The sequence below is a fragment of the Populus alba genome, chromosome 4, assembly GCF_005239225.2.
Source record: "Populus alba chromosome 4, ASM523922v2, whole genome shotgun sequence".
Classification (NCBI taxonomy): Eukaryota; Viridiplantae; Streptophyta; class Magnoliopsida; order Malpighiales; family Salicaceae; genus Populus; species Populus alba.
The window spans coordinates 23089034-23108885 of record NC_133287.1 but is presented as its reverse complement, the minus strand read 5'-3'; the positions used below and the strand labels follow the sequence as shown (position 1 = coordinate 23108885).

Here is a 19852-nt window from a genome sequence, read left to right as displayed (position 1 = left end):
ATGTTGTCGGTTGACCACATTTCGACAATAAAAGAAGTTGATTTTAGTGTCAATGAGTTCTATTTTATAAAAGAGTGCTATTGAAGTGTTTTTAGTCCATCTTGTCGAAAAAAATAGATTAGGACTTGGAAAAATAAAATTAGGGTTAATTTTTACTTTTTTATCGACAAAAGGCTGATTTAAGGTTAGTTATGGGTTTATTGAGATTTTTTGGGAGTTTTGTAGATGTTTTAAAGTTGAAATGAGTTTGGTGAGATCTAAAAGTTGGAACCCAACTTTCTGGGCACCTGAGATGGTTGGAATTCAACCAGTAGATGACATATCATCTACTATTGCAAGTAACATAGAATTCACCTAATTTAACAAAAACAAAATGCCAAGCATTACATTTTTATATAAATGGGAAACAAATCATTTGTTGTGGCAAACAATCTATTGCCTGTTGGACTACTTTTTAGTTATCTCTGGTGACTAGAAAATCAAGCTCTAAGTTTTTGGAGTCCAAAAACTTATTTTTTTTAGCTTGTTTCCACTTAAAAGCACTTGAAAAAGGCATTGCAACCTCAATAAACTCGTTGCCAACCCCATGACACCTAATTCCTAAAATATGAAAAATTAATGAATTAAAAAAATTAATGAACCTTGATCTACTTTTTCTTGCATGGTTATAGGAAAATATCACCTCTATTAAACTTCTTTTGAGAAGATGAATTCATTGGGGAAAAAATCAACATTTTTGATAGCTAGAATGTAGTTATCCTAGCATTTTCTTTCTCCTCAATATTTTCCAACAACTCTCTCTGCTTTCTCAACATCCATGGATTGAAACATAAAGAAAATATAGTGTGGTATCGAAACATGAATTGCCAAAACAACAAGGACTAACTAATAAGAAAACTAAAACTTAAAGGATCAGATGGAAGTTTTCCATGTGAAATTCTAAATGAGGCATGTTTTGTTGTTCTTTGTTAAAACTAGTTCTGTTTCTTTTAATTTCTATTTTCAACTCCAATTCATCTGATTTTGCAAAATCAAAATTCAATTAATCTTTGAATATCCCTTAAAACTCAATGCATGCGAGATAATTGAAAGAAATGTTAAAAAAAAAAAAAAAAACAATGCTAATGTAACTTAGAAGGATGAAATTGCAAATATTAAAATTTTGTTGATTGAAATGAAAAAAATGCATGGTTTATATGAATATTACACTACAAAGTGCATTGTGTGGTGGTGCAATGTGAATGACAATATATTAATTTGCCCAGTTGTTGATAATCTAAGTACTAAACCTAAAATTTTGAATCTAAAGACTCAATTTTTTTTTTGTCCATAAACATTTTCATCAAATCTTTTTGTAAAGTAATATTTTTTTAGTGCATAAACATGTATATAAATTTAAAAATATTAATATTTACTTAACTTTTAATTAAAATATTCTAAATCAACACTAAAATATACCGCATTGTCAAAATAAAAAATCTTAATGTTTAAAGAGTGACCATGAGATGCCAACCAATACAAACTATGATTTGCCTAGCAATGGACATATTGCAGCTGTACTAGCCAAGGCATTGGATGAAATTAAGAATAGAGTAGACCGATTAGGAATTGGGAAAAGGTTCCTTAACTAGATTGATCATGGTCAATTAAATCCACTACTAATTTTGAATCAACTTCAAGAATAATCTTCTTATGACCTTGTTCCCATGCTCCTCAATGTGATAAAAGAAACCTTTCAACCACACATAACATGATCGTTTAACATCTCAACTATTGTAACCTTGCCAGTGAACTCTCTTACGAGCTCTATCAATATTTAGTTTCATCAATCCACAAGGAGAAAATACCAGCACATCAATATTTCTTGGTAATTAGGACCAACATAATCCTAAACCATCCTCATGGATCTCATACTCCCTTAACTAACATACAATGGCGGTAATGCAAGCTGTAGGTTTGGAGGGCACTTAAAAAAGCCTTAATGGAGTTTCTGGTATAGTCACTAGTTTGGTCAACTCACTATCTACAAAGAAGTGGTTAAAAAAGTAATTGTTCTATAAATTTCTTGGTGAGTTCTCACTTTTGAAATTACAGTATAGTTAAAACCTTTGATAATAATATTAAGGGGGTGTTTAGGAGCGCAGTTCTGTTGGGTTCTCGAATAGTATATACACAGTGGAACACAATAAAATAAAATTATTCAGGATTCCCTGGGATTTCATTAGGCAGATCTAGAATTATTTAAAGATTTATTACGTAAAGATCTTATCTTTTTTGGCTTTGAATAATTTTTTAAGGGCTGGATTGTTGCAAACCACAAGTTGTCCAATTATCCAGTCTCTAACGATAATTAACATGAACTACCAGTTAAAAATCTTCTAAATCTTTATTAGAATAGAAATTGTTATGCCTAGAGTGCTAGCTCTCTATTTTGTGACTTTATGTAATTTTGTGTTTAGCAGACAACCACCTCTAAATAAAAGACATATCTTATTATTTATAGGAAAATCTAAAAAACCCTATAAATTAGTAAATGAATTTGTCCCTTGAATAATATACATATATTAATTCAGAATAATTTTAAAAATTAACTTAATCAAGTCCTTACTTGATTTTCTAAGTTTGGAAATATAATCCCTATATTAATTATATCATAATTTTTAATTTCTAAAATATATTTTAATCAAGTCATACTTAATTAAATCATCTCAATTTAATTTCTAACTAATAATTTTTAATATGTGTGACTTGTTAGGTTTCTAATATGTTGGCTCAAATATAAATTATAATTCTACTTAAATAGAATTAAATAAATTAAATAATTTAATTTATCATCAATTCAACAATTGATTAATTATATTTAAAGATAATGTGCATTATCTATCAGCATGTCATGATCCCATAAATATTAAAAAAATCATTAGTAATTTAACTTAACCTTTCAGTGACTAGTTTCTTAGTGTAATTACTATCATTTCATCAATAATGTTATGATTTAACATTAAAGCATGGAGTATGTCTACCATGTTAAATTGTATTTGTTTTTTACATGATAGTTATTGATCATTTGAATAAGATTTGAAACCTTTTTCAAATATCATTCCATATTAGCCAATGATTCCTCAATTAATACTATTTAAGAACAAATGAAACACTTTTTCTAATTCATCTAGGGTGATGAGTCATCTCTTGATCACTCAAGTACCTTCATATAGTAATGCCTGCCTTTTCGTTATCTCGATTAAGATAACATGTAACATGATTAAAGTATAACATTCTATATAAGTTAACTTAATAATCTCAAGTCTAATGATCACATACACAATTGTCACATGAGCTTTTTCATAGACATAAGTGATCTCTTCATAAGAAATTCTGATCCGAGTTAATTCAGTGTATATGTCTTATGACTAACACTTACATATCAATTCTAGGTATCCCTTATACCTTAGTTTATGAGAATAACTGGTTCCTTTCATAAAGAAAAAATAATAATATGCACCAATCTCTACAGCTCTAATGAATGTACAGTATTTAAAAGAACATCAACTAAGAATAATTTAGGAACAATACTTTGATGCAATACGAATCTCATAATTATAATAAATTTATAATTTTTTTTGTAAAATATTTTTGTCCCAAAAGCTTTATTTTTACTCTTGATTTATAAATCAAATACTAGATTCATTAATATAATATTATATGAATAGTTAAGATAAATTCAGACTTTATTAATAATAAACATAGATTTACATGAATATAATAATACCATGTGTAACTAACTGATTGACTACATAACATATCAAACTAATAGGTCCAACCACGCTTGTTAAAAAATTGGGATTTTTTTTTTACTTTAAATTAATTTTTTGGGTGTTTTTGGATCGTTTTAATATATTGATGTCAAAAATAAATTTTTAAAAATAAAAAAAATATTATTTTAATATATTTTAAAATAATTATTTTTTAAAATAATCTTTACTATTGTCCGAAACATCTCAATCATATTCTAAACATAAATTACCTATAAATTAACTTATAATTATATTTAAACCATGTTTGCTTTTATGTAATTTGTTTTTAATATCAACTATTATGCTATTCATCTCTTTATTGAGTGCATGAGATAGTGCAGAAAGAGAGTTTATATATATATATATATATATATATATATAAGAAAAACAATAGGAAAATAAAAATGATAATTCTATATATTCCTAAAAATGATAATTCTATTTTCCTACTTTTTTTCTTAATTTTTCATTTATAATCTTTTTAAATTTTATAATATCTCACAAAAACACTTAGAAATAATAATAAAAAACTCAAAAACTAAAGTTTAAAAGTATGATATTCGATGGCTATGGGTTATATTGGAATGTTATGGAAACAATAAAGGCAACATTACAAATTTTTAAATTACAAAAGTAGAATTTTTTTGGTTAAAAGTGTTTTTTTTTTTTTTAATGTTTTTTCATATTTTTTAAAACAAAATGCACTACATCTGTACCCGACCCACCCGATAATCGAACGTGGGCGGGTGGGTCGTGTTGGTGGCTACTAGGCTTATCTTCCTCGTATCTAACATCTATCACGCAACTCAACGAAGCTTTTTTTTTTTTTTTTTTTTTTTTAATTATTATTAAAAACTCCATTCAAGGACCCATTCCCAATCGCCGGCGAATATACCGGAAAGTCAATCGCAGATCCCCGCATGACGATCTCAGACGAGGAAGACGAGATTTTGGCCAAGTTCCTGGAATCGGAGGTCCTCTCTGAAGTCTCCGATCAAGATCAGGTATCCTTAGTTTATTTAATTTCGACATTTTGGATTGTTTTAAAAGTCTTATCATTGACTTGCAGGAGGAGGAGGAGGAGACAGAGGAGGCAAAGAAGGAAGAAATTGAACCAAAAGGCAAGAGAGTTCGTTTCCAGGAAACACAAGAAGAAGAGAAGGAGCAAAATCAGAAAAAGAAAGCTAATAATAATAATAATAACAAGGGTGAGCAAAGGAGGATAAAGAGTGGCATTTTGAGCAAGATCCCTCCTGAGCTCTTTCCTCACATCCTCAAATTCCTTTCCTCTGAGGTAGCACTTGTTCTTATTTTTATTTATTTATGTATTTATTTGTTGCTAATGATCCAAAATATTTATATATTTCTCGCAGGATCTCATAGCTTGCTCTCTAGTTTGTAGATTTCTGAATTTCGCAGCCTCTGACGAGTCCTTATGGCGTCGCCTGTCTGTACTTCTCTTTTTTTCTTTTCTTTCCTACTAGTATCGGTATCGGTATCATTTCATGTTTCACATTGATTGAATTCTAGCATCCAGGTCTTGTTTTCCCTCTTGCTTTTCTTTCTTTATGACTTTAGCTTGGGGTTTTTATAAACCCGTGTTCTTGTGTTTTCCACACTTCTTTTCAAAGATTTTATAGGAATATGATTTAAAATAAAAATAAAAACAATACTATTGATTCTCCATATTTCTTTTTCATCTCTCCTGCGAGTGATAGAGAACACTGATTTGTGCTACCAAAGTTTGTTACTTTTGTGCTACCGTTTGTTACTTTTTTTCATTATTGATTTCAAATGATGGCTTTCTCTTTTCAGAAATCCAACAACGCCCCCTGTTCTTCCACTTTGGACTTGATTTTTTTTTCCTGCCCCCCGCCAGTAGCTACGAGTTTAATTTTAACGTGATAATCTTTGCAATTCTATTCCTGCTTCAATCAATTTCCCTCTATGTTCTTGTTGATATATTTTGTACTTCAGCTATGCATTCTTCATATATATTTGTATCATCCAGTCAAGGACATGCTTCTCATTTCCCAAAATTTGGCAGGTATTGCATGCGATGGGGTTTCTTGTTGCCCCCTGCTACAAAGTTATGCGAGAATGCTTGGAAGAAGCTGTACATTCAGGTGGCTCCTTCAATTTTCTCTCCATGTAAAAGTGAACTAAATAAAAAGTTATCTCAGAAACCTCCTCCATTGCAAGTGATATAAATAACTCCCTCAAAAGTCTGAACTCTGAAGCAATAGCAGCGCAGACCTCTAGTTTCATTTGGTTAACTGCCAGTGGGAATCTTAAAAATGAAAATTAAACTCAATAGCTGTTTTGCTATGTACCACCATAAATCCCTCTAGCTTGCAGTCCAACATTTCATCCATGATCAACATTTTGCTTAACCACGTGTATTGATCCTGTTCCAGTTCTAAGAAATCAACATAGATTCCTCCTTCGTGTTAAAAGCTGCTCAACAGTTTAGGTTTTAGGATATTTCTATTGTTACTTTTCAGCATCATAGCACCCCCACAATGAGTTAAAGCTGGGGTAACAGTGTTATTGAAGCTTTGCCTTTACGTTTTGCAGCGTGATGAAGAGGACATGGTTAAGCTTGTTAGGAACTGCCCACCGGAGTTTAAAGAATATTATGTTCAAATGAATGCAGCAAAGAGAAGCCAAGCACCTCTTCCTTCACAGGTAACAGGCTGTTGTTGCTTGAACCCTTTTTCATCTTCTCGTTCTCTCTCTCTAATGTCATGGAGGAGTTTGTTACTGTTTGTTGATGTTGCTCCCGGCCTTTAGTTATTTTTCATGGAACGAAATGTTTATTCTGAATAGGCTTTAGATTATACGATTCTCTGATCAAAAAATCCTAAAAGTTAAAAAGTCTTAGCCCACCTATATTGACTGAAGAATAACACTAATTTTTAATTTATTATTATTATTTTAAGGGCTGCCCTGCTTTGTGAAACAGCTAATCTTTTACAAATTCTAGATTAGCTCTGAGGTCTCTGTCGTATGAGCATCTAATAGCAGATTCAGGGATGTGCATGCTTGACAGTAGTTTGTTTATCCGCTTGATAGTGGATATGCAGCATTATGGAAAAGTTATGTTCTGTTTTGTGTCTTATCTCTCATTTATTTGTTTACCATGTGAAGGTGAAGGATGACCGCATAATTCTTGACAAGACCATTGCTGATCAGGTATCTACATGGAAAAGCCGCAGAGGCCTGACTGATAAGGTGGTCACTGATCATGCTTGTTCTGGAGAAACTTGTTCTTATTTCAAGCTTGGAGATGTATTTGTTTGTGAGAAAACTGGAAATGTTCATGGTAGGATTTTTTTTTTTAAAAAAAATTTGTGCAAATGTTCTTTTATTTAATGATGTCACTGCATGGTGATTAATTTCATGTTTCTCTGTTTCAGTGTGTGATGATACATGCAGAGAAGTCATTATGGACCCTACAAATGAGCTTTTGGTCTGTACAATATCTGGGCATTGCTTTGATAGGTGGCTCTTGCCATCTGAAATGGAACCTGATCCCGTAAGTTAAAATTTTCCTCTGGCTCGTACATTCCGTAATAGAATACCAGCTTCCCACCCCCACAATAAGGCAGAGAAGAAAGACCATTCCTGTCAGAAGTCAGTGGGAGGAGGTTATACTTAAGGATTAATTTCTTTTTTACCCCCTTGAAGTATGAGTTTATCAATTTCTTCCCAAGAGTTTATTTTCTATCAATTACCCCCTGAGTTGGTTAATTTCATTTTACCCTGTGTAAAAAATGACCTTGTTGATAAATAGATGAAATGTTAGGGGTTACTTGATAGAGAACAAGCATTTGAATAAAAAATTGATAGCTACCATTTATTTCAAGGGGTAAAATGAAATGAACCCAATCCTGAATTTTACAGGTTAATGGTTCACATTGCGTCGTAGCATACTTTTCTGCACCCCCCTCTGATAAGAAACGGCTAGTGGCATCTCCACTTCATATTTGTTTCTAATTCCTCTTTTCCCTTCTATATATTTAGGACCAGCAACAAGGCGGCATGACTGATGAAGCAGAGCCATTCATGGGATCTGGTCGTTTTGGTAATTGAATCTGCTTTGAATGCAGCTCCATGCGCTTCTTATTTCTGCAAAAAGTTCTTTGTACATGGATCTCATATTTGTGTTTGTATATGTAACAGCACGGGCTTATCTGCTGGGATATAACTGTGATGATGATAAGGAGCTAGAAGCTGCTTTGAGGTTTTGCTGATCCTAATCTTTGATCTCTGTGAGGTGGATGGATCAGCTGAAATGTATGGAAATGGCAGTGGATGTCATCAGATGAACATATGAGTACTTAAGATTTGCTTATCCAACAGTTGCATGTATGTAGAAGTTCTATCCTTTGATTCAAAGGGAGAGTTTGTTCCTTAATCCCACCTCTTCTTTCACTTTCTTTCTTCTGTCTCTGCTTTGATGTAAATTTACAGGGTGGCTTCACGCGTCTTAGATTTGCCTGAATATGCTGTGGTCATTCTTGCTACTTCAGTGCCGGGAAAAAGATAATGGCATGGGCAAAATTTTGGGATATCATGTTTGCTGATTTCGTCTGGCTTGGGCAAAATAACTGTTTTTTTTTTTTTTTTTTCATTATTTTCTTAAAATAAAATTGCTATATTTCATTATAAAAAAAAAGGTGTTATATTAGTCGAGGTTTTTTTCCCCGATAAAATGAAAACGAAATGACAACCGAATCCAATTCGATGATCATTAGAGGTTGGAAGTCTTTGTCAAATAGGAAAGGAATACACCATGGATTTGTGTCGGCTTGGTGATTTAAGATCAGGCAACGCACTTTGTATCAATTTGATATTTTGTGGTTATTCTTCCTTTTTTCTCCCTCAAGAATTCAGAATTAAATTGAGAATTTTGCTTTTTCCTACAATCAAGCTGCTCCATCCTTCCAAGGAACTCGTGCTTTCGTAATATTGATGTTTTTTAAAAGTTTTTTTTTTTTTTTTACTAACCACACTCGTAATATTTAACTATTTATCAATAAAGTTCTGAGAAGAAATGGACAGAAGCTGTGAAGGTAACGAGATAAAAAAAAGGGGAGGAGCGGAATCCTCGGGTTCATGCATGCCATTTGCCAAGGAAAGGGAGAGTGCAGTGCTGTGCTTTGATTAGCTTATATTAAAAAAAGACGTGTCAAATCCGCGTAAAATAAACGCGTGAGAGGAGGAGTGGATGAGACGAGTCGTTATTGATTATTAATATCATCAACCTAAAGAAGTAGTATATATAGAAGGAGCCATGGGAAGGTCTCAACAGTTTGTTTCTGTCTTAAGAAAAGAAGTCTTCGATCTCGATCACAACACCGCTATCTCAATCGGTACGATAATGCATCTCTCCCCCCTCCCCTCCCCTCCCCTCCTTACTCTCTCTGTCGTCTATTATTACAATTTCTTGAAATCAATTCAATCCTTTTGAGATTTTATTTTTCCAGTGATTTTTAGTTTTCTTCAGGATTTGATTTAATTTGCTATTTCACTCCAATTAACAATCATCCATGATCGTTTTTAATAGCTTGTATTTGAGACTTTCAACGAGATTCAATCCCTTTGATTTAAGTGTGAAGATATCTGCAGACAAACTAACAGTTTTTTCTTTTTTTAATTTTGTAACAAAATATGCAGGCACAGTTTGTTATTCTTCCCTGACAAAACATGGGAGGTGGAAAAGATAAGAACAAGAATGGTGACGAGCAGGAAAAAGGTCTCTTTGGTCATGGTTTTGGTCATGGTGCTTCTGGATATCCTCCACAGCCTGGAGCATATCCTCCTCAAGGTTATCCTCCTCAAGGTTATCCTCCGCAAGGTTATCCACCCCAAGGGTATCCCCCGCAGGGCTACCCTCCCGCTGGTTACCCTCCCGGTGCATACCCACCATCTGGTTATCCTCCTGGCCCATCTGCTCCCCACCAACCAGGTATCTTGTTCATTTCCTCAATCTTTGCAATAGTTTAAACTGCCGAGAGAGAGGGAGAGAGAAAGAAAAATGAATATAAGTTTAATAATTCTCTAATATTTCTGGTTGCCGGGGTCATGGTTGCATACAAGTCTTACTATGAAAATCTTAGGCCTAGTATTATCTTTTTCCCGAAAGAAAAATCGGGGGATGAGATGTTTATTTATTTCCTGGATATTTTGTCAACTGTGTATGTTACGGTGTCCTATATGTAGATGAGTCTCGTTCCTTTATGTTTTCAGGACATAGTGGTGGGGGCCTTGGGGGGTTGCTTGCTGGGGGGGCTGCTGCTGCTGCAGCAGCTTATGGTGCCCATGCGCTTCAAGGTGTAGGCCGTGGTGGTTACGGCGGAGGCCATGGTAGTTACGGTGGAGGCCATGGTGGTTACGGCGGAGGTGGTTACGGTGGAGGTCATGGTGGTTACGGCGGAGGCTATGGTGGTGGTCATGGAAAATTCAAGCACGGCGGCAAGCACCATGGTGGAAAGTTCAAGCGTGGGAAGTTTGGGAAGAAGCACGGAGGAGGGAAATTTAAGAAGTGGAAGTGATCATCCTGCATGTCAACTGGATTTAGTCTTGATTGGCTACGCATTTGTAGATTCTGGTTTCTTTGAATAAATCTTCCTTTTTACCATCTCCAGCTAACCTTTTTAGCTGACTTTGATGATTACATTGCTGGTCCAACATAAACATAATATATATATGTTTGATTTGTGCTTCCAATACATATTTTGTACACCCTGTTCATAGGTAGCCCGTCATCGATCACAGTTCCTTGTCACGGGGCCATGATGTGAGTTCTTCACCTTGGGTTTTGTTGGCAGGCAAATTAACCTACGTTTGCTGCTTGCTGCTGCGGCGGCGGCGGATAGGGTTTCCCAGATTGTTGACTGTAATAGAAAAGCCTTTTGTTCTGCTTTCCTCCCTCAATTGTCACTCAGGAATGATTCGTGTCTTGTTTAATTTTACCAATAGGAAGGAGCTTAACAGAGTTTGATGGCTTTTTCTTTCACCATTGTGTTTTGCACCGCGGTAGCTGTTTTTTAAAAAATAGTAGTTTGAAGAACAATTATAAGTGGGATTTATGCGTGTTCGAGATATTTTTTAAAATTTTTGGTTTTGTGTAAAATGCAAATTGTAATCTACTGCATATGAAGCCTTGATTAGTTTATCCATGCTGGCTGATCATGTGCTGCTATATTTTGTAAAGCATATTATTTTTATTAGGAGTAGCCTTTTCCACTCCCCCTGGCTGACATGCCCAATACAAGGGTTAAACTACATGTGTTATCCCTGTACTCTGATGTATTGTTTAGCTTAGTCCCTCTTAATGATTAATAATTCTGTTTACAGTCAAGGCCACTCCTCCATTGCAATGTCAATACCGATTTGCATGACAAGTGTGTGCACAGTGGCGTAGTTTCATTTCTGAAATAAAATAAAAAATAATGCAATTCGAAAATGAAATTGGATTGGCCTATTTTCAATTTATTATTACAAAAAAGGAAAAGGCTACTCCTAATAAAAATAATATGCTTTACAAAATATTATTTATTAGAATAGTGTTTTTTATGTTTTTTTTAAATACCTTTTATTTTAATTATTAATTATTTATTTTTATTATAATAAACTATTAATCTCTAAAAAATAAATTTAAATTAATAACCAGTTAAACTAGACCGTGTTAATTATTTTGATTGACCTCTATAAGTTCTCAAGGTAACAAAAAATTATTATAATTATAATTATAATGCGCGTTCCCAGCACGCGTATCTTCTCCTTGTCTTCTTCTTCTTCTTCTTCTTAATTTCTCTTTGGAGTCAAAATCAAATAAAGAAGAAAAAAAAAAAACAGGGAGAGATGGCAAATCAATTGACGCGTGTAGCTATAGTAACCTCCGACAGATGCAAGCTTAAGAAGTGCCGTCAAGAATGCAAGAAAAGTTGCCCAGTTGTCAAAACTGGTATTTTTCCCTAATTCAATTACTTCACTTTTGATTTAAATCTCATCGATCTATTTTAATTATTTTAATTGTTCGCGAGAGTCTGTTTTATTTAGGCTGTGATTAGAGCTTAGGAAAGCCTTCTTACTGTCAATTTGGAGTATTAGGTTTTCTTATTGTTATTATTATTGTTGTGAGATTAATGGCTTGGTCAATATTTTAGTGTTTGCTGATTTCATCTGGTTTTGCAGTCTAGTTCTGCTCGGAATATGCATTTTCGATATAATTAAATAGGGATTTAGGTTTGGTGCAATGGTATTTATACGTCTTTTTTCCATTATTGTTGGCGGTTTCATTTAATTTTTTCTTAAGTTAGTTATTTTTTGTGTGTGGAAATAACAGTGTTATTTTGCATTATTTTCATATAATAACATTGCTATATTTCTTAATTGAAAAAATGGAATTACATTATTCTAATTTCTTATTGATAAACTGAAAACAACATGCACAACCAAATCTATTTCGGTGATCATTAGAGATAGAGAGTCTTTGACAAAAAGAAAAGGAATACACTATTGACAGCGTCAATGGATGCCATGTTTGTATTTACTTGGTGATTAAGATTGGGTAAAGTACCTTGTATCAATTTGATATTTTGTGATTTTTTTCAGAAAGTCAGAATTAAATTGAAAATTTTGCTTATTCCTACCGTCAAGTTGCGCCATCTAAGGAACTTGTGTTTCATGTTTTCTTGGTGAGTGGGTTGAACTTGCATTGATGTTTACGTTGTACACCTGTATGTTAGAATTTTGTAATTTTATCTTTATCCTAGTGCATTGGTCGTAGTCTATGGTGTCTGTCAAGCATTATGGTGCCCATAGAGGAGTTATGAGCTTCAATACTACTATGAGTAGGGTGGCTGAGTCCTTGACCTAACCTGAACAAATGCAATACGGAGCACCTTCCACCTTCTCCTTCTCTTCTTCTCTTAGAACTCTAGCCTAGTCCACTCCCCCTTGTATTGGGCATGAAAAGCCACTTGAATCCCAGAAGTAGATCCTAAAAGGCATGAGTTTAGGTCCAACCCCCGTATGCATTCCACTCAGGACTTCGCATCTCATATGCGTCGCCAGAACACCTAACCCTAATAGGTAGGTCTATTGGCTGGACCCCATGCTGCAGGCGGGTTTAGCCCATTCCATCACCAACAAGGTTGTGAGTCAATGCTTTATTCAGGACAAGTCCTTCACTCTGTTCTCTTTGTTTCGGGGGTTATTAAGGCTTTTAAAATCATCATTTGGCAACCTTGGAGCAGAGGACCCATTCACCAGGAGAGAGTTCCCCAAACCAGCACTATTATGGCATGTGCTGCCTTCTTCTCCTACTGCTTGCGCCGAAGATTCACTACCAGCTCTTTTACCGCCCATAGTTGACTGATTTGAGTCAGGAACTACTTTTAGGAATCTTTTGACTTTGTTCAAATTGTTCAAAAATCGGCTGTTATCGAACAGGTTCTTCTCTTTGAATCTACTCTGGTCAAGCCTGCTACCGGATATAAAGTCTCAATTTTACAATTTACTTGATTAACATTAAACTATAGAAGTGGAACATGGTTAGATCTACACAGCAAAAAGAAAGGCAGAAAAATATCAAATATACAATCAAACTATTTGATAGAACAAATTTTCAGGTAGAATTTGATAGAAACTATATAATTTGAGGAGTAAAATGAAATCAACTGGATAAAAAAGGGGGAAGGTTTAATCCACAATGTATGTGTGTATGCATGCATGCGAGAGGAGTAAGAAAACAGGTCATAACACGCTGTTGCTTTTATAAGGTTATTTGATGATTATTGTTAGAGGAATCTTACAGATTGATTGAAAATTTGATTTCTGGTTGATTTATGAACTCTCAGTTAAGATCATTCCCTGGAAGAAAGCATGATACTTTGTGGGGGTGAGGAAAATGTTGTGAATTTTTTCATTGAACTTTCAGATGGAATTTAGAGATCACAAACATGTTTACTGACTTAAAATATATGTAACCTAGTTGGACTTGGACTTGTAAATAGGAAGGCTCGAGTATTACTAAATAATAAGTGAAATCTTAAACAAAATCCATTTGTTTGAGGAAAATCAGGCACTGGTATATAAAATAGGATCCTAGACCTTGCTATTGACAATTTCTAGCAAAGATAGAAATAACCTCAAACCTACTGACATATTTGGCCTCGGTTTTGCAATTTCTTCTTGCAGGGTGAGGCTGGGGGTGAACTCAAAACCCTAATTATATTTTCTCTTAATCATGAAATTTGTAAGTCCCTATTTGTGTGTGTTTCTCAGATATATTCTGATTTTATGTTAGTTCATTTATATAAAAAAAGTGTTAATTAGTGTTTATTTGCAGACTTGCTTGAGCAAAGGAAGTGGTTTCCATTTCCCACCATGTCACATTCTTGATGTGAGTGGATTCAGGATATTACTTGATTGCCCTTTGGACCTTTCTGCTCTCACAATCTTTTATCCTGTTTCTCCATCACCCAAAATGGAGGAGGGGGAGCAAACTTATGATTTTGCTGTCAACAATTGTTTGGATATGAGGAAGAGGCAGAAAATTCTAAAGTCTTTGATCTGTGCTCAGCCTTGGTATAAAACTCCCAATAATTTGCACCTTTGGGATCCTTCTTCCATTGATCTTGTACTGATTTCAAGCACAATGGGGATGCTTGCCCTCCCTTTTCTTACTCAAACCAAGGGCTTTTCTGCTAAGGTAACTGCATATTTCTATATTTTTGCTTGAAACCACCCCCTTTCTTGCTATTTAATTTGTTCAAGTTTTGTGTTCTACTGTTTAGATATATGCAACTGAAGCAACAACAAGGCTTGGACAGCTTATGATGGAGGATCTTGTTTTAATGCATAACGAATTCCATCTTTTTTTTGGATCTGACTCTGGTTCTCCTCAATGGATGAGCTGGGAGGAGCTTGAACTGCTTTCACCTGCATTGAGACAAGTAGCTCTAGGCAAAGATGGAACAGAGTTTGGTGGATGGATGCCCCTGTACAGGTAATTGACACTGAAGTTATTGCTTTTGTAAGGCTTTACGATTAATCTATTTTCATGGAAAATTGACGCTGAGCCTTTTCCATAGATCACTTTTTTCCCTTCACGTGCACTGCACTTATTTTTACCTAATTATATGGCGAAAAAATGGCACAATAAAATGAAATGAATAAAATTTCAGTTTCCCTGACAGCATAACATGCTGTCGATTGGGAGTTCTTCTGATCTGTTTTTGCATGTGTTATTCTACTCTATCGTTCGGTACTAAGTTGATTTGTGCTCATAGTTATAATTTGGAAAGAAAATTACTGGGGAACTTTTATCTTAAAAAAAAGAGCTGCTTGGCAGTGGATAGGTATATTTAAGTTTGAGTGTTGTTTGTAAAATGGATCATAGGTTTACAGATCCCTGGTAAATTAATAATGTTGTTTGATCATTTCCTTAGGCTGGCCTTTTGATGTTTTCATTACTTTAAGTGGTTATTACTGGCATCTTCTCAGTTATGCTACTTCCATTTTAATTTGCATGCTGCTTGGGTATGTTGCATATTCTTTAGACTAAAACTTCAAATATATTTTGATAGAGGATGTTGTCCAGGTCTGCGGATGTGGAGGACTGCGTGAAGAAGGTTCAAACACTTAAATATGCAGAAGAAGCCTGGTACAATGGGACATTATTGATTAAAGCATTCAGCTCGGGCTTAGAAATAGGCTCCTGTAATTGGACTATAAATAGTCCAAAAAGAAATATTGCATGTATTTCAAGCTCTAAATTTTACTCTGTTAATGCAATGGAGTTTGATTATCATGCTCTGCGAGGTAATGATCTGATATTATATTCAGACTTCTCATCTGAGGGTGTCTTGACAAATGATGAACATGATAATAACCTCTCTGCTTCAACTACCTACAATCCGTCAACTCCCAGGTAATGTCTCCCTACACCCTTACTATAGTATATTGGATGAAATATCAGCCAGATTCTTTACTGCAGTCCTTGGATATTAGGAATTCATGTAGTCCTTAATTTTGTAATTACTAGAAAGGTCAAATGAACGTTCTGCTTTTCTAACGGGGATTGCAGTGCTGATAACGACGATCGGATACTGAAAGAATGCTTATTGCATAATGATGAGAGTTTAGAGGAAAGGGAGAAACTGGCATTTATCTGTTCATGTGTTGTAGATTCTGTTACAGCTGGTGGCTCTGTCATTATTACTTTAAATCAACTTGGAATTGTTCTGCAGCTGTTGGAACAGATACCAGTGTACCTTGAATCTTCAGCTATGAAGGTAATCTATGAAAACATATTTCCTCTATAGATATGTGCAAAGTTCAATACATAATGAATAAAATGCTGAAACTTAGAAAGTTTAATACAAGTCCAGAACCTGGAAAAAAAATTGCTGTTAAACTTTAATATGCTTTTGCTTTCTCTTTCTTGGTTTGATGTATCCGCAATGAAGGGGCTTTAGGATCCCACATAAATAGAGCAACAAATTGCAACTTCAGCAAAAAACAACATGACGTTATTAAATAAATATTGATGCACGATGTTTGGATAACAAGAGGTTTATGCCATCCATCATGCCTGCTCTGTAAAACCATTTTTTATTATCAATCATTGATAATTTTTCTGTATACAAAAAAAAAAAAAAAAAAAAATCCAAAGAAAATCAATATGGCTATTGCTTGCATGATTTTAACTAACCCATCCCCTTCCTCTTTCAATTAGGCTTTAAACTCCATTATTTTTCTGGGTATGCATCTTTTATACATGTAACTTAATGAATGGCTTATGTGCCTTGTGTCATGAAGTATCTAGCTGCCTATCAAGGAAAAACACATTATATGGGAATTTTGTGTCTGAATAGTTAGGAAGATTTACCTCACTGTAGAAGACATTATCTATCTGATGCAGAAGCATCCTCTTCCTCTTAGGATGGGAATCCTAGGTTTTGGGATTCAGGATGGGGCGACATGCACAAAAGACCCATTAGGAGCAACTAGCAATTTGTTTCTGCATCATAATCTCAATAATCCAGTCTTGATATGCCTTCCTTTAAATTTTAATCAAATTATTCATCATTCTTTAGGTTCCAATATATGTCATCTCTTCCGTAGCAGCTGAACTTCTGGCATTCACCAATATCATACCAGAATGGTTATGCAAGGAGCGGCAAGAGAAGGTACCTGGGTTCAGAGTCTTCCTTGTTTAGTTTGCATAGAGCTTTCCATTAATGGTGTTACAATAAAAATAGGAGAAGTTAAAAGTTTCTCGCTTTTGATGGCCTGGCAGCTATTTTCTGGTGAGCCACTGTTTTCACACTCGGAGCTCATGAAAGGAGAGAAACTTTATGTCTTTCCTGATGTTCACTCACCCGAACTATTGTAAGAAACTACTAGCCTTGCTATGTAAATATATTTCTTGTTGGTGACTCTGTGACAGGATAATGTCAAAGTTTTTACTAATGCAACCTTTGGTGTCAGTATTTTCAATCTTCACTTCAGTGTAAGGAATTTTTCAATATTGTTTAATAAAGCAAAGCTGGTGTTCTCAGGAATATTCTTTCTCATTTCTTGGTGTTTGTGAATGAAAATATATTACTATTTCCTATGGTTTGTTAGAATTGCTCATTAAGCTAGTGTCTTGCAAAGAGCATCTGAGCATTTCAGTTTTGTTTCAGTTGTAGTTGGACTTAAATTCATATTGAAACTACATTTAGATTATGTAGTATTCCCAGAAAAATAATTGGTACTATCTGGCATCATGTTACAAGATGGTTGTTAAAGAGTGAAAACACTAGTAGCTCTTTCTTTTGAAACATTTGGAATTGTGCTTCCCATAAGAATGATTAGGATTAATACCCCTGCAGTGGAAGTTTCTTCCAACATTTTGTATCTTTAATATCTTCGCCATTATTTCCTCTAATTAGCTTTGGATTAATTACCCTTCATTCAGAAAGCAAGATGTATCTTATAAAAAAGCACAATTTGTGATATAGCAGATTTTGATGAATTTACATAACATTCCTTTCTCTCCACAAACTGACATCATGTGCTTAGAACCAATTGGCAGGAACCATGCATTGTTTTTTCTCCTCACTGGAGTCTGCGGCTCGGTCCAGTTGTTCATTTGCTTCGACGTTGGCGTGAGGATGAAAACTCCTTGCTTGTTTTGGAGGTGCTCAAACATTCTATGAATTATCTTATTTGATTCCGAATTGAACTTTCTTTCTTTGCATTCACTTCAATGTCATTTGGACTCAAACAAGGGTCCATTCTATGTGATTTAGTTGGGGCTACTTTTATGAAATGGCTAATTGAATGGATTACTTGCAGGATGGACTAGATACTGATATGGCTCTCTTGCCTTTCAAGCCAATGGCAATGAAAGTTCTCCAGTGCTCATTCCTTTCTGGAACAAGGTAAGCTTTTTTGTTTCTATGATAGTTTAGGTCCCACTTACAAGACATCCATTTTCTGAAAATTTAGGAGGATGGTAAATAGTTGTGCTTCATGATTCTGTCTGTCAAGCAAATTTTTTTTTATCTAGGGCTTCTAAGGCTTTTCAGATTCTGTAATGTAAATGATCACTTTCTGGCCTTGCATTACTCTTAACACATGGAGATTTTTTTGTCCTGAATTGAGCTGGATTGAAAGATTCTTTTTCCTCAGCTCAATGTCTTCTCAGTGTTGAGGAATGTTATATAACTTAAATTTGTCTGCTTGTTTACTTTGCTTATTCACTAAGCTGCTGTATTTTTTTGAGGAAAAACAAAGTTCAAGTGCATTGCCTCTTTTTTTGAATACACACACACACACACACACACACGCAGAGGAGAACTTCATTGCTTTTGGCTCTTTTTTAGGTTGCAAAAAACTCAACCTTTGTTAGAGATGTTGCGGCCAAAAGAAGTTCTGGTAATAACCCTTCCCCATTCTTCCGTAGTCCCTCCTGCTTATTATTTATGTATTTATTTGACATTTTTTCAATCTCTATACTAAATTCTGTCTTCCTCGTTTCTGCACAACATAGTTCCCAGAGGATTTGAGGGAACAAATCAAGTTTTCAGGCTCACATTCATTCTCAGTATTCTACTATGCTGAAAATGAAACATTAGGTGTGCCAAGATCGAAAGGCAGTGTGGATCTAGAGATTGCGTCAAACTTGGCTACACAGTTCAGTTGGAGAAAGTTGGATCATGATGACGTGGATATAACAAGACTGGAAGGACAGCTATTCATAGATCATGGCAAACATCAGGTACTATCAGGCAACCAGGTATCATCGTCCTCAAGAAAGAAGCCATTACTGCACTGGGGTTTTCCAGATGTGGAGAAGCTGCTTGCTGTGCTGTCAAGGATGGGTGTAAAGGGATCTGTAGAACGATGCATGAGTGATGCTGAATCTGGAAGCGATGAGATCGTACACATCCATGAACCAAGCAAGGCCTTGATTGAGGTTAGTGCAGCGAGGACTGTCATTAGTGCCCGGGATGAGCAATTAGCCTCCCTTATTTTCGAGGCGATTGGTACTCTTACGGGTGGCATCTAGGATGATGAGTGGGATTCCGAATCAGGTTAATCGTATTATGGTGGTTGATTATGATGTATTAATTGACTGAATCCCTCTCATGATTAATTAATTCTCTTTACAGTCAACGCCCTCCATTAAATAATAATGTCAGCGCTGATTTATTGTTGCACTCGATGCCTGACAAGTGTGCACTTCCACTAAATCTGGCCTCGTTTCATTTGTAAAGGAAAAAACGTGCACTTTGAAATTGAAATTTGTGTTTTTTGCAATTGAAAGTGTAATTAAGGAAGATAAAAGATAATATTTTCAATAACAAAAATGTAAAAACTCTAAATTATCTTTTCATTCTGCATGATAAAATCAGGGTCTGTTCTGGTTGAACTTGTTATTTTTAATTTTTTTTGTGATTTTAAATTATTTTGATATGTTGGTATTTTTTTTAAAAAAATTAGCTTAATATTTTCATCTAAAAATATCTATAAAACATTATAATAATCTT

At 34.6% G+C, this 19852-nt stretch overlaps 3 protein-coding genes across 7 annotated transcripts; all 3 read left to right on the top strand.

Moving 5' to 3' along the window:
- The first annotated feature begins 4600 nt into the window (after positions 1-4600).
- Positions 4601-8214, top strand: LOC118050084 (F-box protein SKIP31). The gene is made up of 9 exons (XM_035060312.2): positions 4601-4798; positions 4864-5088; positions 5168-5241; positions 5842-5920; positions 6372-6482; positions 6945-7119; positions 7214-7332; positions 7821-7881; positions 7980-8214. Exons 1-9 carry the CDS (start codon positions 4715-4717, stop codon positions 8048-8050), a joined length of 999 nt encoding a protein of 332 aa, XP_034916203.1. The 5' UTR covers positions 4601-4714; the 3' UTR covers positions 8051-8214.
- Positions 8215-9014: 800 nt separating this feature from the next.
- On the top strand, positions 9015-10818 carry LOC118050086 (uncharacterized). Its single transcript, XM_035060315.2, has 3 exons — positions 9015-9172; positions 9477-9768; positions 10050-10818. Exons 2-3 carry the CDS (start codon positions 9507-9509, stop codon positions 10352-10354), a joined length of 567 nt encoding a protein of 188 aa, XP_034916206.1. The 5' UTR covers positions 9015-9172; positions 9477-9506; the 3' UTR covers positions 10355-10818.
- A 725-nt stretch (positions 10819-11543) lies between these two features.
- LOC118050087 (uncharacterized) lies at positions 11544-19522 on the top strand. 5 transcript variants are annotated; one of them, XM_035060321.2, is made up of 13 exons: positions 11544-11769; positions 14007-14064; positions 14158-14520; positions 14606-14817; positions 15412-15569; positions 15657-15741; positions 15898-16105; positions 16910-17002; positions 17113-17204; positions 17880-17997; positions 18156-18241; positions 18686-18737; positions 18853-19522. In XM_035060321.2, the coding sequence occupies exons 2-13, from the start codon at positions 14056-14058 to the stop codon at positions 19369-19371; spliced, it is 1995 nt and encodes a 664-aa protein (XP_034916212.1). In that variant the 5' UTR covers positions 11544-11769; positions 14007-14055; the 3' UTR covers positions 19372-19522. The 5 variants fall into 5 exon arrangements, with proteins under 5 accessions (XP_034916212.1, XP_073264747.1, XP_034916209.1 ...); XM_073408646.1 differs by having other exon boundaries at positions 15412-15741; positions 15898-15958; positions 16061-16105; XM_035060318.2 differs by adding an exon at positions 13064-13259 and having other exon boundaries at positions 15412-15741.
- Positions 19523-19852: the final 330 nt, after the last annotated feature.

Coding starts and splice junctions, on each gene's coding strand:
- LOC118050087 (XM_035060317.2), top strand. Junction 14,818..15,411: donor GGATGGATGCCCCTGTACAG/GTAATTGACACT, acceptor GATGTTGTCCAG/GTCTGCGGATGTGGAGGACT. Junction 16,106..16,909: donor TTGAATCTTCAGCTATGAAG/GTAATCTATGAA, acceptor ATCATTCTTTAG/GTTCCAATATATGTCATCTC.
- LOC118050086 (XM_035060315.2), top strand. CDS start 9,507: ATGGGAGGTGGAAAAGATAAGAACAAGAATGGTGACGAGCAGGAAAAA. Junction 9,769..10,049: donor ATCTGCTCCCCACCAACCAG/GTATCTTGTTCA, acceptor TTATGTTTTCAG/GACATAGTGGTGGGGGCCTT.
- LOC118050084 (XM_035060312.2), top strand. CDS start 4,715: ATGACGATCTCAGACGAGGAAGACGAGATTTTGGCCAAGTTCCTGGAA. Junction 4,799..4,863: donor AAGTCTCCGATCAAGATCAG/GTATCCTTAGTT, acceptor ATTGACTTGCAG/GAGGAGGAGGAGGAGACAGA. Junction 7,120..7,213: donor GAAAACTGGAAATGTTCATG/GTAGGATTTTTT, acceptor TCTCTGTTTCAG/TGTGTGATGATACATGCAGA.